We start from the raw sequence: 20,645 nt of genomic DNA, 5'->3' as shown, positions 1-20,645 counted from the left end.
ACATTATTGTTTGTACTCAGCCCTTAGAAAAGGAAGCAAGGTTCTGAGTCAATAAGTATTTTGCTTTCATTAAAAAAAAATAATAAGGCTCACTTCTCAACTAATTTTGTGTCACATGTTCGTATTAATATACTTGTCTATGTAAAGAATGTCTTTTTTAATAATATTAATGGATTACTCTAAATTTATTGTACATAATAAAAACAAGTTACAATTATCAATACGTATACTAAATCCTTATGTAAGTATGATGTCAGTCATTGTAATTGCCTACTATTTACTCAAGCGATTGTTTCATTTTGATCTATTAAAATTATGGATTAACTATGTAACAAATTTATCTTATATTTTTGCCTCTGTTTGTTTGTTAGTCACCAGGACTACGAGCAAAAGTTAGAAATGGATTGTGATCAGACTTGGAACGATATATGTTCAAAGTAAGAGGTTATTGAAATTTGAGAGGTCAAAGGTCAAAGTAACACAAAACGTTAATAAAAAATGTATAACTTTCTAACATATTAAGGTACAGAGTTCAAATTGGTATTTTTATGAAGGTATAATAAAGATGCTTCATAAAAGAAAAATACAATTTAGAAAAATGACAATATGTGAAGTTTAGTCCTTTACCGAGTGTTCATTCTACTTTATTTTGTACTTATAAAGGATAAAACTGTTAGAAATTGAATTTTTAAAGTGTAGTAGAATGTCAATGAGAGCTTCAATCATTACATTACACTTATAACAACTAATCTACCTAAATGATACATTTAAAATATTTCATCTCCTTTGTTGATTAATCCACGTATTTAAATAATGAGATGATGAATGAACTCTTTTATAAGGTATAAAACCTACCATTCCATATTGGCTTTTTTCTTTGACAATGCAGCTAAGAGTCGCAGTAGATCCAATATGTGCACGAACAACGGTCCCATTATGACTTCCGAAAATGGAGCCGGAGCTTTCTTCTCTTCTATGACGCATTGCTGATGGCGATCGGTGATAATTATATCGATGATGAGCATGATGATTGTGCCTTAGATGATCCCTCATCCCTAAAGAACCATCTGAAAAAAGAAAAAGAGATATGTATATGAAGAATTTTATATGTTGAATTTTTGAGCATAAATAATGCCTTAAATTATTGCCTTCCTTTGATTAAGTTGAAATTAAAAATGCAATATGCAAATTATAGCTTAAATTTGCATATAAAGATTTATAGTTATAAGCATGATATACTACTTAATTTTTCTAAAATTTTACATCCTAGTTTATGAGTTCATATTTTTGTTTTGTTTTTTAAATGTATTCTCTCCCCTATACTCCATGGTGTGATTTATTGCTTCAATTTATCATAACAAATATAAGTATAAAAATATTATATAATATTATATCTAAATAAGTGTCTATTTAATAATAAATGCAGCTATGAGTGTTTTTTATTTCTAATGAACAAGAATTGCCTCTCTGAATACATTAGTATATATACATACAAAACAAAATTAGGAGAAAAATAAAATATATCTATATACATATGATATGCACGTAATATTAAAAAAATATAGCACTATAACAAATGATGACCCAAAAAACCTGTAATTTTTTTCAATCTATTAACTTATATCCGGTTTTTTTCTTAATTGAACATTTCAAAAGGATATTTTTTTTCGAAGGATCTACATTATACTTGAGTTTTAGAATAATTTTGTTTTGAGCAGTTATACAATTTTTAGGGGCAAGAAATTCTTATATGTAATTGTAATTAAATAGTCAATTATAAATTGGAATGTCCTACGTATCACATTTTAATATTAGCAACGTATCATCAAAAAAGTGCTAGTACTACGTATATCTCAAAAAATTAGGTATCTACAGATTGGGAATCCAAAACTGGCAATATCATTTAATTAGAATTTTATCGCCGTTATTTTTTATTACAAGGTTTCATCACGCAGTTAAATGACAGCTGAAACAAAAATCAACAAGTTTTTCTACATCATTTCTATGTATCTAAGTGTAAAAATGTGGGATCAACCTGTGTGGTCACCTCTGTGGCGGTGTCAATGTCAAAAAGGCTGCAAAGACTGTTGAGATCAACATTAAGAAGTCTATTACATACCCACAAAACCAAGAATAACCAAACTTCCAAGTATGACCGACTTCTGACCCAGCTCCCGCTCTGACCTTCCCGTTTAGAACGACTTAGAGAAAAATGTCCAACGTACATTTAATCAAAGTTCAATTTCATTTTGAGCTTCCATCATGACAACGTGATACTTTATCACCAAGAGCTGATAGTCTATTTTCTGATGTAACGAAGTTGTTAATGGTTGTGAAGGGGAACATTCAGAATAAAAGAAATAGCTAAATAAATTATTTTAACATATCTCAAATTTGTTTTGAGTTGTCTTTTCTTGATTCCGGAAAAATAACTTTTTCCGTAATTTAGTCACACTGCTGCTATTTTGATCGATCTTCAATAGACAAATAATCCTTTTTGCTTTTCAAAATGGACAAGTATTTTAATTTCTAGTAAACATAAAACTTTGAGTACACAAGAACTTAGTAGGTGTATTAGGCTAAAGTATTTAGTTTTTCTTGAGACCTTAAATATATATGTATATGGCTGTGTCGGGCTGTAGTACTCTTCGAATCCCCCCAAAAAAAAAAAAAAAAAAAAAAAAAAAAAAACTCAATCCTACTAAAGCCAACAAGTTTCTGAAAACGATTCCAACTCAACTGAAATACTTTTTGGAAAATTTTACTTTCCATAAAACTCAATTAATCAGAACTTAAAACTTTCAAGAAATAATTAGTCAAATTTATAGTACCACTCAAAGTAACGGCGAAAAAATACAGACGTGCCGGTTTTATTGAACTATAGAACCCGCATTGCATTGTTGGAGATTATCAAAAACAGGAACTCAAAAATGGTGTTTATTGTTTTAACACGAACTCAACTTGAGACAGTGCTCAAAAGCTCGAACTCAGAATTTATGATTCGAACTTACTACTAACTACATATACACGTAGATTTTTGTTATGTTTCATTGGTGGCTCTTTCTAGGCCTAAATATTTATCATTTCACAACTTGTTCAAATTTTTTTTTAAATTTAAAATTTAGCCAACCGACACTTTCTAAGATATAATTATTTTTTATACAACCCTAAATCTCTATAATAAATAGCTTTTTATTAGAGATTTATTATATGTGTATATATAACGTCTATTTATTTTCACAATTACTATGGTCTCTTTCATTAGGAAGTTTGAAGTACTAAATTAAAATACTTGTATTACTAACATTTTAAATGTAAAAAATGACTTAAAATGGTCAAATATAGCTATGTCATAATTTTTAAAGAAAAGTTGAATGTAAAAAAAAACACCAGATATGAATTTTATACAAGGAAAGGTCTGATTTCTACTGGTCAGCTACATTCCTAGGAAGAAACAATGTTGAATGTTTTTCATTTTATCAATAAGGATAAGGAAGTTATCATGTACTTTTACTAATAGGTCAGTTTATCTTGGTCCTCCCAAACCATTCTTCATGGCAGTAGAAGTTCCTTTCTATTAAAAAATCAAAACGGCAATGATTAATGGCTCCCAAGTTTGAGGAACCATAATTTAGAGTTGAATAAAGAATAATAAGTTTAAACCTGAACAACAATATCGAGTCCATTTATCTAAGTATTATTATGAAAAACTATTTCACACACAAATGGCATCGTTATGGAATGAAAGCATACCCTTTATTCACAAATAAGTCTAAAGCCGATCCTGAAGAGAGTTACAATTAGTTATTCTTCAACAACATAACTTTGATATTCAAACTTCTGATATTCAGCAATATTACTTAAAAATTAAAACTTCAGAATCCCTGTACAAATGGAGAATGTCGTAAAAAAAGTCATTTTCAAATGGCTATAGAGGTCAAAAAACGCCCTTTGAAGACTGAAACCTTAAGGAACAAAACTTTTTCATTAAAATACAACAGAAGGTCGAATTAAGAGGTCAACCTAAACATTAGACACCATCGTACACACGTTTAAATAAAAATGTAGAAGAAGTTGACCTTTTTGTGACGTTTGTGATTGCATATAACCTTAAAACTGAACATTACAAACTCAAAATGTTATTAAATATTGCTTTAAACATAAAAATGGTTTCATAATTACGACATTTGTAAGTTTCGGGGTAGGGGGCGGGGATTTGGACAAAATTATTTTTTCTAGAGAGCGCAAAAGAAGCTCTAGCATCCAAAAGTTGGTCTAAAATTTAATTTCCACAATATCATTTACTAACACACGCCTCTTCCTTATTGTAGCTGATCTCCTCCAAAACATTGTTCAAACTGTCAAGGGTTACCATGTTAGGTTTTAGTTTCTTTTATTTAACATGACCATTACACATACGATTTTTATCATGCCAAATTTGAGTGATCCGCTGCTTGCCTTTGTGTCAGACCTTGAAATTTGCGAATAAAATTAGAAAAGACTGTTTTGCAAAAAAATGAGTAATAGTGTTTATTGTAAAAAGGATTACCTACTAAGTTTTTTCTCGTTTACATGCAAAACCAAAAAAGTTATGGCAAATAATGTAATCGAAAAAACAACCCTAGATAACAAGTTCATTTTTGCAAATATTATGTAATCAATAAAATATGGCTTGTATATTGAAAATTCTAGATTTTATTGTTAGAGCTTATATTTTATATGACAAATGCAGTGTTTTGTGGCATTTCTTTTTTGAAATTTGAATATTTACGTTTGATGAACAAAAAATTTAGTTACATAGAAAATGTGAAATAAATATTTCAATTCTACGTCAACTTTTATGGGTCAAAATTAAATGGAAAGACATTTCCAGACAAATTTCTACAAACTTTACCTATCTACGAATCCAATAATCCTATCTTTTTGCACCCGAAAAAAAAAAGAAGTTTAATTTTCACAATTTTTTTGGCTCATCACTTTTTTGATTTAAAAAAAATATTAAAGAACGCCTTTATTCTTATAGTTGTTTCTGAAACGTAAGTCACTTTAGATGTATAATTCAACGAGTTTAGCTAGTCTTCTTGAGATCCAAAAACATTTTTGCTATTTTCTGTATCGAATAGGCCCCTCTTAAATTACCTTGTCCCCTAAAAAACGCACCCCCATTTTTACTGGACCAAGTTCAAAGGAGGCACCAACGCAAAATTTCAGCCTCCTATTCCCCATGGTATGCCATACATAAACGACACACACTCAATCTGTATTTTATATATACACTGATTACTTTTCTCACCAGATTTTTTCAGAAAATAATGTTCATGTACACAAAAATAAAAATATGATAATGAAGCTGATATTGATATTTGTATATATATATATGTATATTGTATTTACTAAAGGCTACGTTGAATCTAATGCATTTATGATTTTTTAAAGGCATCACATAAGTTACTATGTATCAATATATATAATAATGGTATATTTATTTAATAAATTTTGCACAAAATTGGTGCAAACAAAAAAGTTATACATATAGTCCAATGAAAATGCTTTGTTAAAAAGTTGTTCAAAAAAGTGCAATTATTTTAATGCTATATCCACATGAGATACATAACTCATAAAGTTGTACTAATCAATTATTCAAAGAAAATAAATTTTATTTGTTTATTTTGGAAATTTTTCTATCTTCAGTTAACATAGATTTACGGAAATATTCTTTATGAATGTAGAATCATAATACCTTTATCGTTATTCCAAAATATCCAAATGGATTTGAGTCTAAAAAATAAAGAAACTTTATCGTCCATTTACGAGTATGTTAGCTAAAGCATATTTTTGTGGGATTAAAGTTGCAGCTAAATAGCTTTTCGGTAATTGTGATGCACTTTGTCTTACAAACACTTAGTTGATGGTTCTTTTGGACACTTAGTGCTTGTTTTCAATATTGGTAATGTCTGAATTGTTTGCATGTTTAATTTATTTGGTCATTTACTCCATAAAAACTTGAATCTATGCCATGTTAGAAAGCTGATTTGTAAACTGTTGAGCTATTTGAAAAGTGCCTTTATAATCAATGTGGTAAAATATTTTGAATATATAATATTTAAAATAAAATGAAATATTTTCAAAAAAATTATCAATGTTTTATATATCTCCTTCATTAATTTACTGAGAAAATATTCATTTAAAATAATGCTTACATTTAAATATTTGACAAATATAAAATAATATGATTTCATTTTGTTTTTCCTTTATAAAATAATCAAAGTAAGTGAATAAGAGTATTTAATAACATGACGTAACATACAATTACTTACTAAAAAAGCAAATATTGAAAATTATATTATAGCACAAACGTAAAGAGGAGAAAGGGGTTTGAAAATGGAAAACATTGCTGAAAAGCATTTAGTTTGTCACACCAATTATTAGGAGATACGATTTAGCAACAGAATGTAAATTTTTAATGCATGTGCATAAAAAAGATATATCCAGATAATGTTTGATATCATCAAGATCAATTACAAGAGTGACTTGGTTAATGTTGACGGCCTTTATTTAATATTATAAGCAAATAAATAACGTTTTATTCGATTTGGTTGCCGTCAGCCACCCACACGTACATGAAGCTGGCACAGGGTTATCTGATGGGAGTAGAATCCAGCTTCCAGGCTGTACACATGATACTTGCCTTCACGAAAAGTGAGCTTTGCAAAAAAAAAGGCTTGCCTTGTAACTGCTCCTAAACGTAGCTGGCAAGAGGTTAATGTCAGAGGAGCAGGGCTAGGCCTCAACGTCCAAGAAAGCTGGGACATTGGCTCGGAGTTAATCTTGGAGTTGGAATTAGGGGGCTTTGTACCGGAGTAGAGTCTTCTTGGAACTTATACGGGCTCCCGGCCGTAACCTTGTTTATTCACATGACGACAGTGTTCCCAAGGGTGGAATTAAGTCAACTGAAATGCTCTCGTTATTCATCTTTATGGAGTCAAACTTTGTACGGATTTATCTGTCAGACCGTGTACAATCAAACCTGTATTAAGTGATAAGGTAAGGGAAAATGAAGAAGTTATCGCTTTGAACAAGTCACCGTTTAAACCAGCTTTCTTAATTTGTAACCATTCGAAATTTGAAAACTGTATAATGCCGCTTAGTGCGGTGAGACGCTTAAAAAGAATAATTTACTTAATTTAATACTCTATTGATGAATATTTGTTTTGTTTATTTATATTAATAAAAGCAAATAACCACTGGAACAAATATAATTCCTATTCAAGAAAGTTTTTTTTTGGCAAAATATATCATCATTACAGATAATGATGATATCTATGTATGCATTACAAACATGATTATAAGAGGAATTACCCACAGATTGGAAAGACATTTGCTAATAATAGCTGGATAAAGCACTTACATATGGATATTTTTTTGTTCTTGACCAAGTATTTTTGATGCTCTCATTTCTGTAGTGATTCGATTTTATAGTTTTCATTTTATTTTCACTTGCCAAATCTATACGTAGAAAACTGAGTCCTGTACATAGCTAAAGGGGATTTTTTTACGCAATAACAAAAAAATAATTACGAATTCTGCTTTTAATGACTAATTTAATAGGTCTGCCAAGCAATTTAAAAAGAGTTTGTAAAATTAGAGGAAGTGTTTTTATTTATTTTATCATATTCATAAAGTTGATTTGTTTAGTCAAATTTCAATTATGGGTCATTCTACGTTGAGGCGTTGCTAGCCATTCATTTAGCTGTGAATAAGTTCAAACTGGTTAGATTCCTAACCTGATTTTTTATCATAGTGTAGCCAAGTATACATATGTATTTTACGAAAAAGTAATTTTTATTTTCCAGCTTGCTCCGCCACATGCCTTAAATTGTTCTTGAAGATATGTATATGAAGTTATGACAAGCTCTTATTCGAGATATTATATTTCTGTAATTATTCATTTTGCAGATATTTAATTTATATTTTCGGGGTTAGTACGATTGATTTTATCTACATACAATTTTTGCGCATAATTGAATAACGATTAATAAATGTTAAAGTGAGTTTAATTCTCATTTTTGAACAAAAATGTATCCAATTTTACAAATTAATATGTCAATATCTTCGTAATTAAGCAATAATTACTTTCAAATTTTCTTACCTAAGTAGTATTTACTTCATGTAGAAGAACTAGCTAATTCTGATATATATATAATTAACTATTTTGATTGTCTTGGCGGGGAATAACTCTTACCATGGTCTAAAAATTGCCATTTAATTTTTTTGATAGGCTTACAAATTAATAAATTGTCTCCATACCGGTTAATGTTTAGCTCCAACGTCATAATGACGCTGTTTTATACATACCATTGATACAAATAAAGCAAAGGGTATCAGTATGTTTAGATTTTCGAAAATGGGAATTTTTGATCTAAGAAATAATAACTTAATTATATTTATGAAATCTAGAAGACTTTTTGCATATATCATTGGGCGTGTATACAGAAAGCACTGTATAATATTTTTCTATGCTAATGTAAATGTATAAAGGTGAAAATCCAGTGTAGAATGGACTTGTTAAAAAAAAAAAGAAACTGAAAATCAACATGGTAACCCTAACATTTTAATAATGTTTTGTTTTGGAGGAGAGAAAGAACAATGCTATTGACGTTCCATTAGATCAGCTACAATCAACTCTGACAAGATAGGAAGGAAAAAAGGATATAAATAATGATATTTGCTAGTATTACTCTGATGTCGATGTCCCACAAACACTTACAATTCATCTCCGCAACAAATTCTCAGGGTTACGCTCTGTTTTTATGAGCATACACGAACGTTCAATCAGGTTTTGAATATAATCAGGAAAATAGGTTCGCTACTCAGGAATTAAATAATAATGACAACTACTAAGGAAAATAAAATTCGTTCTTTATACTACCAATTACACATTAACGGGCCAGGTAAAAAACAAACCGGATTTACATGTATGTAAATGTATATGAACACTTACGGTATATGTTAAGAGTTGAATAATATACGTTGGTATATAAAAATGAATGGAATTTTGCGAGTGTTATTTTCAGCTCATATGAAAAAAGAATAAAAGGTAAGTATTGTATGAAAAAATTTAAAAACAAATTAATTTAATTAGGTTTAGCAACGAGTTAAATTACTCCATGGTTCATCAAAGCATATTTTTAAAAATGTTATCGAGCTATTATTATTTTTTTTTTCTTCTAACTTCATGTGAGTGTGCTCATGAAAAATGAAAAGTAACAACAAAGATGTTCTGAAGAGTTATTTTCTATATTATTCAAGTAAAATGTGTCTGTTTGTCGACGTTTAATAACTCTGGACAATGCAATACCATCGCTAGTATAGTAATAACTATAAAAAGAACATATAGACTGAATTTGTTTCAATTGATTACAGATATTCAATATATATGATTATTTTTTAACAAAATTTAAATCACCAATGATTAAATGTTATACTATAGCCAATATATACATATTTGTATATATAGACTAATCTACATATGAATAAAAAATTCCCCCGCTTTTTATTTACATAAAAATTTTTATAGTAGTATTTTTATCAACCAACATTGTTATATGCTATAAATGAACTGTACGTATTTATTTTATATTTACTTGATAATACATTTATATAGACAATATACTTTATATATGTCGGAATATTTATCATACGAGGTTCTACCCAACCTTTATCTTATATATTCAAAAATAAACTTTTCAATCTTCCTCCTCCTCTCCGCTTTTTTTCTGTCTAGCAACAGTTTTTGCTTTTCATTCTACTATTAAAAATTCGTTCGGAAGGGGACATTATATTAGCCTGTTAATTTGTCTTGGATAAACACTCATGAACATTAAATCTGTTCAATAATTTTTTGAGGTAGTAACATGAAGGGAACACTTATGAGCATTCTATGAAGCATTGGATGTTACGACGGATACTAATTTATTTGTAGGTAAAGTAATTATAATGTAATCTGTACATGTATTAATCGATATTTACTTTAGGCAAGTTAGGCGTAGGGTTAGTTTATTGACATGGGGTTGAACAGGATTTAATTTACAAAGGTTATTATTAGACTTCTTTTTTTTTTGACAAAAAAAGCATCAACAAAAAAATTATTAATCATAAATTTGGTTTAGCTACATACTGAGAGGATTGTTACGTAGCTATCTGTCGATTGCTTATTGTTACTGAATTATTTGGTATCTTTGTAATTTGTTGGGATGTCTTCAAAGCATGCCTAACTATGGGAGTGTTGCCGTACACCATACTTGTTTAGAGGTAATTCTGATAATTCATAATTTATGAATAACATTATTTTTTTTAATTATTTGACCTCCACCGTTTTGTCTCCAAATGCGCCCTCGTCCTATGCGTCCGTCTTATTAGTAGAATATATACATCTCTTATACTAAATACATTAAAAAAAAATTAATGCACTTAATCAAAATAAGCACATAGAGCAACCCACTGAAAATTATGTTCTCAAGTATATTTCTTGAATTTTTATTAGCTTTAGATTCATGCACGCTTTTCACTGGGCTATCAGTCTAAGTGCATCCTTCATTTATTTAATCAATTTCAACTTTAGTGCACACTTTGAATATAAAAAATAAAATAAATATTCTTTAAAAAGTATCAAGAATACAAATAATATAAGTGCAAAGGATATTTACATAAGTAGTTAGGGCTACTTTTTTTCAATAATATATAATTATTTCGAAAGAAAGGTATAAAAATATTAAATATAAGGACATTACTAAATATTATGTTCATATTTGCTCGATAACAATTAGTTTAACAATAGTCCAGCTACTAAGATACCACGAGGAGATAGATCTTAAATAAGATGTAAGATACCCGATGAAAAGAAAATATATAAGGAAATCCGCAGCTAGTTTAATAACGACGACTTTAATAAATAACGATCAGTCTGTATACAGGATTAAAGTGGTCATGGTATTGTGGTGTATGTGGATAAAGGAGATAGAAAAAAAACTATGAAGAATTTATTATGTTGATTTTTGGCAAAGGAACAGCATTCAAGGTAGGTGAAACAAGTAGAGACCTACTCTTCAAACCCCGTTGGGACAGGGCAAAGATCTTTTTATACAGCATATGATGTTTCTTGATCTTTGGATATGAGATATTTTATTTACAGACACTCCTTGTATCTCGAAAATGTGACAATTTCATAAAACAGATGAGAAGACGCATCAGTTTCAATACTGCAGAATGAACACATTCTATCTTCATATATTATTTTTGATATATATTTGATATTCCCTGCTTTGGTTTTGAATTTTGTAAGAGAGGAAAGTACTGAAGCTTTTTTTCTTGGACTAGGCAATCAATAGATTATTTTCATCCTTACTGCTCAGTCTTGTTATACAATTTAGTTGTTTGTTAGATTTAAGAACAGGGAGAACCCCAAGTATTATTGATTCTGCCACAAATAGTTATTACTGTTTCTTGTCACTCAAAATCATTCTGATATAACCACGTACACTTCATCCTTTCATTAATATCCTTATTTGGTAAAGATTGTTCTTATATCTCACTGATATCAAATATGGATTTATTAAAAATGATGCATGTAGTTCTTAAGGTTTTATTTAGTAGCAAAAATCATCCGATTCCTTAATAATAGGATGGTGTTCATTTTTTTATTCAAACAACGTACAAAGATAAATATAATATCCTTATCATAATTGCACTTTTTAAACATACCAATAGCTCATATTAGTTAAACAATTTTTACTACTTTGAAATATTTTCATGATTTGTTTCTAGTAAGGAAGAAATAATTTCATGACTAATCGATTTATTCATTCACTTCCATTTTTATTTGTACTTCAGTATAACTATATTTCCCCTTAGTATTTTATAAAAACAATTATTATTACTTTTGGAATTAAATATAATAATTAGCAATATTATAATAAAATCCTTAGGAAATGTGTTTTTGTGCTTCTAAATTTATTATGTAAGAAATTTCATCTTTCCAGCAATATAATTTATTTCCTTTTAATATCGGCCGGTATAAAAATATGAAAAATCTTGCAGCTCAAGACTCAATTTAAACTTGAAAAAATCATCTTTATTATTTGATCCATTATACTAACTATATGAGTACGCTCAAAAAAAATAAAAATGTTGGGATGTTTCTTGTGATTGTTTGTTTATATATAAAAGCAAAACATGTTCTCTCTTCCGGGGGTTTCTAACATATAAACTACACAAGGTAGAGTAAGTTTGTAATCACTCTGACTATTCCTTATTTTGGATGAAACACAATCGTTCTATTCAGTCCACTGATTATATGTTCGACTAAGGCTTTGAAACCAACCCTTTCTTTTTTATATTTATCTGATCTAAAGATTGATTTTTTATTTATTTACTAACTAAAAGCATTCTTCGCCTATTGTTTCCAATCAATTTTATACAATTAAAAAAACTATCCCTAGGGCCAATTTCTTTTGTCTTAAAACCAACTTTCTTAAAATATATTACTGTTTTGAATATCTTATTTACCATGAACTCATTATTTTTATTAAAAACCTCTCCAAGGAGCGATGTTTTTCTTTTCATTGACGTATACGATATATATTCCAGTCTGCTATTTTCTAAAATTGGTTCTTGCCATTCTATTTTTTCAAATACTTTTTCAGCTAATTACCCATTATTTGCTTAATTTTTCTTCTTCTTCATAGTTATCCATGTAAGTTTACGTGCCCCGTTCTCTCTCCCCCCTCTATTGCAGTGCCCATAATTTGCAAGGAACGTTTGTTGCAAGATTTTATTCGCTTGAACCACTGACGACATCTTCTATGTCTCTACCTTGAACAAACTCTTATTGTGGCAAGTTTAAAATATGAGGGGAAACTTTTTTTATCTCATTTCTAAAATTCCAATTTAGATCTTTTAAGACACATTTTGCATATTTAAAGGCCAAAGGTTCTCTATTGATCTTGAATCCTTATCTTTCTTAGGTATAAAAATATCCCTTATTGAAACTTGTCTTCGAAAATCACTGTTAAAATTCCGTTCCTCGTAAACTTCTTCTAACAATTGAGAAAGAAACGAAAATACTTTTTATAATATTCCAACGGAAATCCATTTGGTCCAGAAGATTTTTTAAATTATATAACCTAATTGATTCTTTTATTTCTTCACCGGTAATTTTCTCTTCTAACTACTACATAAAAGATTCATCCATTTATATTACATTAAATATATCAACAGCAATGTATGCTGAGTTGAAAGTACATTTTATGCATGACTTTTCATAAGATTTTAAGCACTTGAATATTTATTGATCACACAGAATAGTTACCACCCACGTTTCTGACCAACCACTTAGGCTTTAATTCCTTTTTATTCATTAGAAAAGTTCCCCTTGAAGGATGATAATCTAATTTTTTAATTGCAGAGACTAGCAGAACATAATTTAAAAAAGCATTTAAAAACCAATAACTTGAATTCATTCCCAACATTCTAGTGTTGCACAAAGAAAATACTTCTTGACCAAATGACAAGAGATTGTCAATTATCTTTCAATGCTTACTTTTGTCTGAAATAGAATTAAAATTGGCTGAAATTAATTTCCATTATTTTTCGAAACAGCAAAGGAAAGTTATCTTGATAAAATAATACTGTGAAAGTCAACATATAAATGTATAGATTTGTATATACACTGTATACATTTGTGTATGATCAATCAAAATTAGTATAACCTATCTAATAGGCCTGTTATCATCTTTTTTCCAATTTCGATTATGGCTTGTTCAGAGTTCCAATTTTGAAAGGAGACAAAAGTTATTGCCTTTGTTAATTAATATTAAAATACAGCATTGAGTCTTATTTATAAAAAAATGATGATAGAGATTATTTTAATCCAGGGTTTGCCAAACATTTTCTGGCTAGTGCACCCTTTGCTTCAATATACACTTCTAGTGCCCCCTCTCCCAATAAATACTTATAAATTTTTCTTCCAAAATGAAAATAATGGGATGGCGGTTCTATCAAATATGATGATGGAAACTCAATAAAATATATTTTTTCCTTATTTCATAATACTCGATAAAGATGAAATCAATTTTTTTTGTAGACAAAAATCTTGGCATAATATTTTGAGCTTTAGACTTAGCTCAATGTAGTTCATGGGTACATTGCATAAGCTTGCCCACACTTCATACTTTATCTTTCTTTCTAGAAATTGTAGACAGCGACAGCAGATAGTTTTAAATCAATTATTGCGACCTTTTACAAATAATTGATTAACTTTTAAACGAAGAATATATTATTGGAGTAGGAAGACAGGGATCTCTAATCAATCGATCATAATTGCGCGAATAAGTTTCCAAATAAGATTAGAGAATCAAGATATATATACGGTATATTTATATGAATTTTCTACCTAAGGAGTTTTTTGATTTCATGACATAAAAGTTCCTTTTCATAATACCAACTGCATTCATCCTGTTATTATACTTTAATTATTCATGGTAGATACAAGAAAAAGTTGTAGTGTTGTACTTAATTAGATGTGATCTCTTGCGCCCTCATCTCTCAGTCTGTGGATAACCTCCTCCACACAATGTGACCTTCCATTTACTTTAATCCTCCAATGTGCTAATTTTCCAAATATCTTGAAAAAGTTAAGATCCATCTCCTATAATTTAATAATATATTTTTCGCTTTGCAAAGTTATTTCCTTATTATTGAAAGGTTGCAATAGTTTAATTTCAATAATCCATTGTCGTTGTGCCAATGTCAAGATATAAAGAGAAAGTACGATGTGCGTGCAAATTTATACAATGTATATAAAAAAATATAATGTCCCTGTCGTTCTTGATTAAAAATAATTCTTGCTCTACCCCTCTTGTTTCCTCACTGCCGACTTCTAAGAATGGCTCCACAACCCAGTCTGGTACTATTAGCTATTAAATTCCTGAATTGAGGGAATGTGCCTGGATCTTATTTACTGCTGTGATAACAGTATTAATTGATTTGTGTAGTCGACCACTAAGAATGTTATGCTACCAGATGCTCGCTGTGGATTACAAAAAGCTCTGTATGAACACCAGGTACGGGTTTTCAAGAAACTGATGAATGAACGATAACGATCTTATACATGGGTATGGATAGTGCACCTTCCTTTGCACCTCAAGAATGTTAGTATTTGTGTTGTTTTTCTCTTGGAAAAAATTATCAATGATATCAAATACTGACTCTCCTTTAGTATTTATGATAAGATTTCCTACAAAAACAAACATAACCAAGAAGTACATATTCATTTTCTAGTAAAATGGACCCATCTAACTGCAATCTAAATTATGTTGCAACAAGAATTATGCAAAATTTATCATCTATGTTTTCAGCCATTTAATCTATTCTTCCTCGAACTGAGTTATTAGTGAGAAGTAAAAGCTTCCTAATTTGGCCTGTTGCCTTATTTTCAACTGTGGGTATAATCTTTCTTACTGCCACATTGTGTGAGCCTTACAAGATATAGCAATCAACAAATATATGTTGTATGAAGCACGCAAACGGTTAGTTGATTTTTGTAAACTGATAAAAACCCTAATTCCAATAGTTTTTCGTGTCTTGAACATTTATCGAGGTAGCAGACAAATGGGTTTCATAACTCTCAGGGACGTTTTGGTTTAAATAGTTTAAGAAATAAAGGATTATTGGTGCAAAAAATATCTTAATACAGTTTTATATTTACTGAAAGTTCTTTAAGTGCTTGCTTGATGTTTTAAGACTTATAATTTGGATTTTAGTTTATGGATCTTACTATTTTGTAATTCCACATTTTTAACTTAAGTATAAATATTTATTCTAATCTATAAAAAAGATAAGTAAGTTATCTTCTAAAGCTACCATATAGAACACAAGGAGGGAATAACATAAAAAAAATTGATCTTTCCTTTCTGAAAATGTAAAAAAGAAAAGAAGAGGCACACTTTACGCTGATCATTAAATTTTTCAAAAGAAAACCCTCTGAAAATTATTTTCAGCAAAATAATTAAAATTTTCTTCTTTGTATCTAGATACGCTATAGATGCCTTTTTCATAATTTGATTGAGATGTGCGAACTAAATGTGTCCTCGTAGGACAAGGCAATATGACCTAAGTAATTTTCATACTATTACAACTATTCCACAATACCTGTAATCCAATTCGAAAAAAGATAAAAATCAAATCATGGTAATATTTTAAAATGAGCTATAAATCTGTCTGTTCAAAAAATACAATGATAACCTTAGAACTAACTAATTAAAGTAAATACTTTTGCAAAAAAAGAAAGGAAAAATATCCATTTATATTTATTTATACATGTTGGAGTATGTTGGTATTACATGCCAAATAAAAAAAATATACATACTTTCCTTATACAATGAAAGAAGTCATGTTCAAAAATAATAATAATTAATTGTACAAATGTAATAATTTTCGCGTGTTTTTCTATTTCAAGAAATTTGTAGACACACTTTATGGGAGTACCTAATTCTATACAAATAAAATAACAAAAAGAGTTAATAGGTATTTTGAAGTGAAAAAAATAAATTATGTATATATCCCTCATCACTCAAAATTAATTACTATACAATGAAGTAAAAAATTATTGCTGATTATCAAAATTATAATGAATTTACGAATACATAATTTGTCATAGTCATTTTGAATTTTACCATTTATAAAATAAATTGCTGGAAATGATAATATAATTTAAGAAAATAAATTATATTAGCTCCTGTAAAAAAAAAAAAAAGTTGCAGTATTTTTCAATTCTTTTGATTTTGAGAAATACACATGGAATTGTTGTATTTGATTCAAGTTTAATCTGATATAAATATAAATTTAATACTTGCTTCCAATATAGTTTTGAAAAAAGAATTAAATGTTTTTTCTATTAAAAAGAAATAGAAAAAATAATTTTTTTTTTTTTAAATACAACTAAAATGTTCTGTAATGAAAAAGTTGTGGAAAAATATTTTCTTAGTTAATTATTTTTATTCTATAAAATTGCCTTAAGGCAGAAAAAAAAAGTTTCAAAGGAATGGAAAGATGCTTTAAGTGGCATCGAAAGATGATGCTCTATTGTTGGAAATCTTATTAAAAACTGCTGCAAAGTCATTTAAAAAAAAAAAATATTACAAAGTATGTACTTAGAGTGTAATTTAAGATATGGTAAAATACAAAAATTAGATTTTTTATTACTTTAAAATGTTTTGCAGTTTATGTATCATGTGTTGAAATTTTTAAAATCCTTTTTGAAGTGCTGAACATGAGGGGAAACAAATTATTTTTAAACCCTTATGACATATTTATCATGCATATGATAAATGAAGTTTTCATAATATACATACATTATAGAATAATATCACAAGTTTTATTTTTAAAAAGATATATTCAAAAATATACATTTCTTTTATGTTCTGTTCGATTTTTTATTTTTCTATTTTTCGTGGGGCTACAATTCAACCTTCCTATTTATTATTTTTACATTATAAATCATAAAAATAAAAGTATTCTTCTCGGAGCAAGAATTGAAAAATATTTTTAAATACTTTTCTCTTTAGATAATAATTGACTCGTTGATAACAGTTTGATTAATAAAATTTTATATTTAATTTTTTTAAATATTTAAATTTAACTTTTAAAAATAATTAATACAAATAGCTTTCTTTTTGTTATTTATGTTTTTTTTCTATTTAATTCATTCATACAAACAAGCATAAAACGGACATTTCTTTTGATTTTTCTTCGACTTCTGTTGTATATCTATTTTTCATAGTTTTTTTAGTAATTTGAAGAATAAAAAAACAAAAAATATTTTACATATTTGGTGTTCTTATTATTTTTCTAAATGAAACTCTGTATAATTCTACTATAGAAAGAAAGATGGAAAAAGCTTTTTTATACTTTACTAAATAATTTCTTAGAAAAGAACAAACGAAGAAATAGTACAATAAAATTTATATCAGAAAGTTAAATTGAATATGTACAAATTTCTGTTTTTAAATCAAAACCAAAGTATTCAAAATCCTAGAAAATTCCTATAAAGTGTTTTTGATCCTTAATATACTTTTAAAGATGCTTTAGAAGATACTGATTTATTAACTTTAAATGTTCAAAAGTGATTAAAAACGATCGCAGAGATAAATATTTATTCTCAAACATACTTTCATTTGTATTGTTGTTAATGTAAATGGAGTTGTGAAATTATAAATTGTCTATTGATAGATTTTATTTATTAAGACGTGCTCTAATGAAATTTCCTGATTTTAATTAAGTGTTGTGTTGTATATATATGTGCAACTGAATTTATTATAATTTCAATTGCTACGTAGGGAAGAGTGAGTATACAATAATTTAAACAATTTGAATAGAAGAAAAGGCATCTCAAAATATATGTATTAATATTTATTTATATAAACCACAACAATTGTAAAAATAATACATTTTCTACATAAGGTACACTATTATTGGGTTTTCTTGTAGTCTATTCCTTTTGTAAGTTCTTCCATTAACAATTAGTTCGTTGGAGTTTCAGATGTTACGCCTCCTTCCTATCCCATCGCTTTATTCGTGTATTTAGTACAAGTACATTTCACCTTCAACGTTGAACCTCATAGATTTGGATTTATGTATCGTCGGTAAGTTACCTCTCGTGTGTCTTCCGAACATTAGCTCCAAAGGTGAAATATCTTTTTCTTTTGGTATATTTTGCAACGTATTTAATTCCTTTCTAAACAATGGCCAACAAACACGGCAATTATTGAGTATATATTTTGCATTTTTAACTGCAGCCTCGGCGTGACAGTTGTTCTCAGTGGTATATATGGGGATGTACAAGAAAATATATTTTATTACTAAGTCATTTGATAACTGGGGTGCAGTGGTTCCTGGAATAGGTAAAATTTCATGACTATGCATTTTATTAACTGAGATTTCTGCCTGGGTGTAGGTTTTGATGCCAGAAAGTTAGGCCAGATTTTATCACGTCATGGTTTGCTTAGGTATGAGTTTCGACAAACTTTGGCATTGTGTTCATTTTTTCACATTATTTACATTTAATTTCCTTTTCAATATCGCATTTGTCGAGTTTGTGATATTTCGACCAACATCTGCAACAAATTATCCTCTATGCTTTTTAAGCCTTGTAATTCTCTTTGCAGTTCTGTTGTGTCCATAAAAGCTCTTTTTTTAAAAGATTATACATTTGGGCATGATAGTAAATAAATAATATCAAATCTCTTCCTTTATAGAAGTATTTGTCGCTATGGTAGAAGGGAGGAACGCGAAGAAGTATTTATAAAGGAGGATATCAGAAAGAATTTCAAATATGTATGATTATATATTTCATGTATTATTATCATGTTATTGTAAAAGGGTTTATAGAAAGTTCGTAGTTGTCCTGTATCAATTATATCACTTTTTCAACAATTCTCATTTTTAGAACTCAAATCCTCGGGAATAGATTCTTTTCTGTAACTGTGCAATGTTGTGTAGTGTATATGTAACTGAATTTGTTATAAAATCAAAAGCTACGTAGGAAATAAATCTGTTCAATATTTAGGAACAAGTAAATATGGTGTCATTGAGTATAACTCAATTTGATGGAATGAAAACGAATTCGAATTAAATGATTTTATTTTATTTCTTTTTGGACAAACTATTTTATCATAGATGTTCCATGCTATTGAGAATGTAGTAAATATTTTTTATTAAAATGAATGAAAGGAAGTATTTTATAATCTTTATAATTCATCTTTAGACAAACTGATGAAATTAAAAGATGAATCGCTCGTTTTAATTAGTTTCTTGTTGGATTTCCAAAATGTGTTCATTAGGGTGCGTCAGTGGATAAGGGATAAAAAGTTAAAATGTCCCAATTTTTTGGCTCAGTTTCTTAATTGTGCAACTCCATGATAAAAGAACCCACAAAAAGTTTCACTGCAATTGCGAAATATCCCTTGTAAAGTTTTGTCTTTTTCTTAACTTTTTCCTATTCTCCCTGTGTAATACTTTTAATGGTAATTTATTGGATTATTTAAAGAAATGTAATATTTATTAATTTTAAAAATATAAATTCCTGAAAGAAAAATTTATTTAATTTATGTTTTCTGCCCTCTTTGCATATGTCTGCCGATGTTCTTGTGCCACCTGAATCATGAACTGAAATTGATCTTCGTGCTTGGTGCAGCCATTTGCCGTAAAATCTTTCATTAAAGGTATTCCTCTGTTAGCGGCATCATTTGTCACAAAAAGTTCCTTGACTTTCTCTTTTCCTTGTTTCTCTTCTTTGGAGGGGGTTTACTCTTCCGATGGTAACGATACGAATGTGCTACTAATATCTAAACGGTAGAAAAAATTTTCTTCGTCGCCAAAAGTAAAAAATTCTCAAAGTTCTTTGGATAGAACATTGCTTCCCCAATCAGCTGTTGAATGTGGAGTTGCCCTGGAGGAACGGTGTTCATATTTGAGATCATTTTGAGTTTATGGCTATTCGTTATACCGTCATTAAAGAGAGCAAACCCAACTACCATAGATAAATACCATAAATGCCGATTCATCGCCTTTGTACCAACTTCTTAAATAAT

At 28.7% G+C, this 20,645-nt stretch overlaps 1 protein-coding gene and 1 long non-coding RNA gene across 3 annotated transcripts in view; one reads left to right on the top strand and one right to left on the bottom strand.

Moving 5' to 3' along the window:
- The window catches only part of LOC139905189 (uncharacterized), a 234,066-nt gene that overhangs the window by 47,966 nt on the left and 165,455 nt on the right, over positions 1-20,645 (top strand). The gene's annotated exons all lie outside the window — the stretch shown is intronic.
- LOC121116750 (zwei Ig domain protein zig-8) overlaps positions 1-20,645 on the bottom strand; it is a 79,350-nt gene that overhangs the window by 13,245 nt on the left and 45,460 nt on the right. For both annotated transcript variants that reach the window (XM_071887762.1, XM_071887763.1), the window contains one exon: positions 856-1,067. In XM_071887762.1, the coding sequence (XP_071743863.1) occupies positions 856-1,067 (212 nt within the window). The remainder of the gene's footprint in view (positions 1-855; positions 1,068-20,645) is intronic.

Source organism: Lepeophtheirus salmonis, chromosome 4, assembly GCF_016086655.4.
Source record: "Lepeophtheirus salmonis chromosome 4, UVic_Lsal_1.4, whole genome shotgun sequence".
Classification (NCBI taxonomy): domain Eukaryota; kingdom Metazoa; phylum Arthropoda; class Copepoda; order Siphonostomatoida; family Caligidae; genus Lepeophtheirus; species Lepeophtheirus salmonis.
Note: the sequence above shows the minus strand (reverse complement) of the source record. Positions and strands in the feature narration are given on the sequence as shown.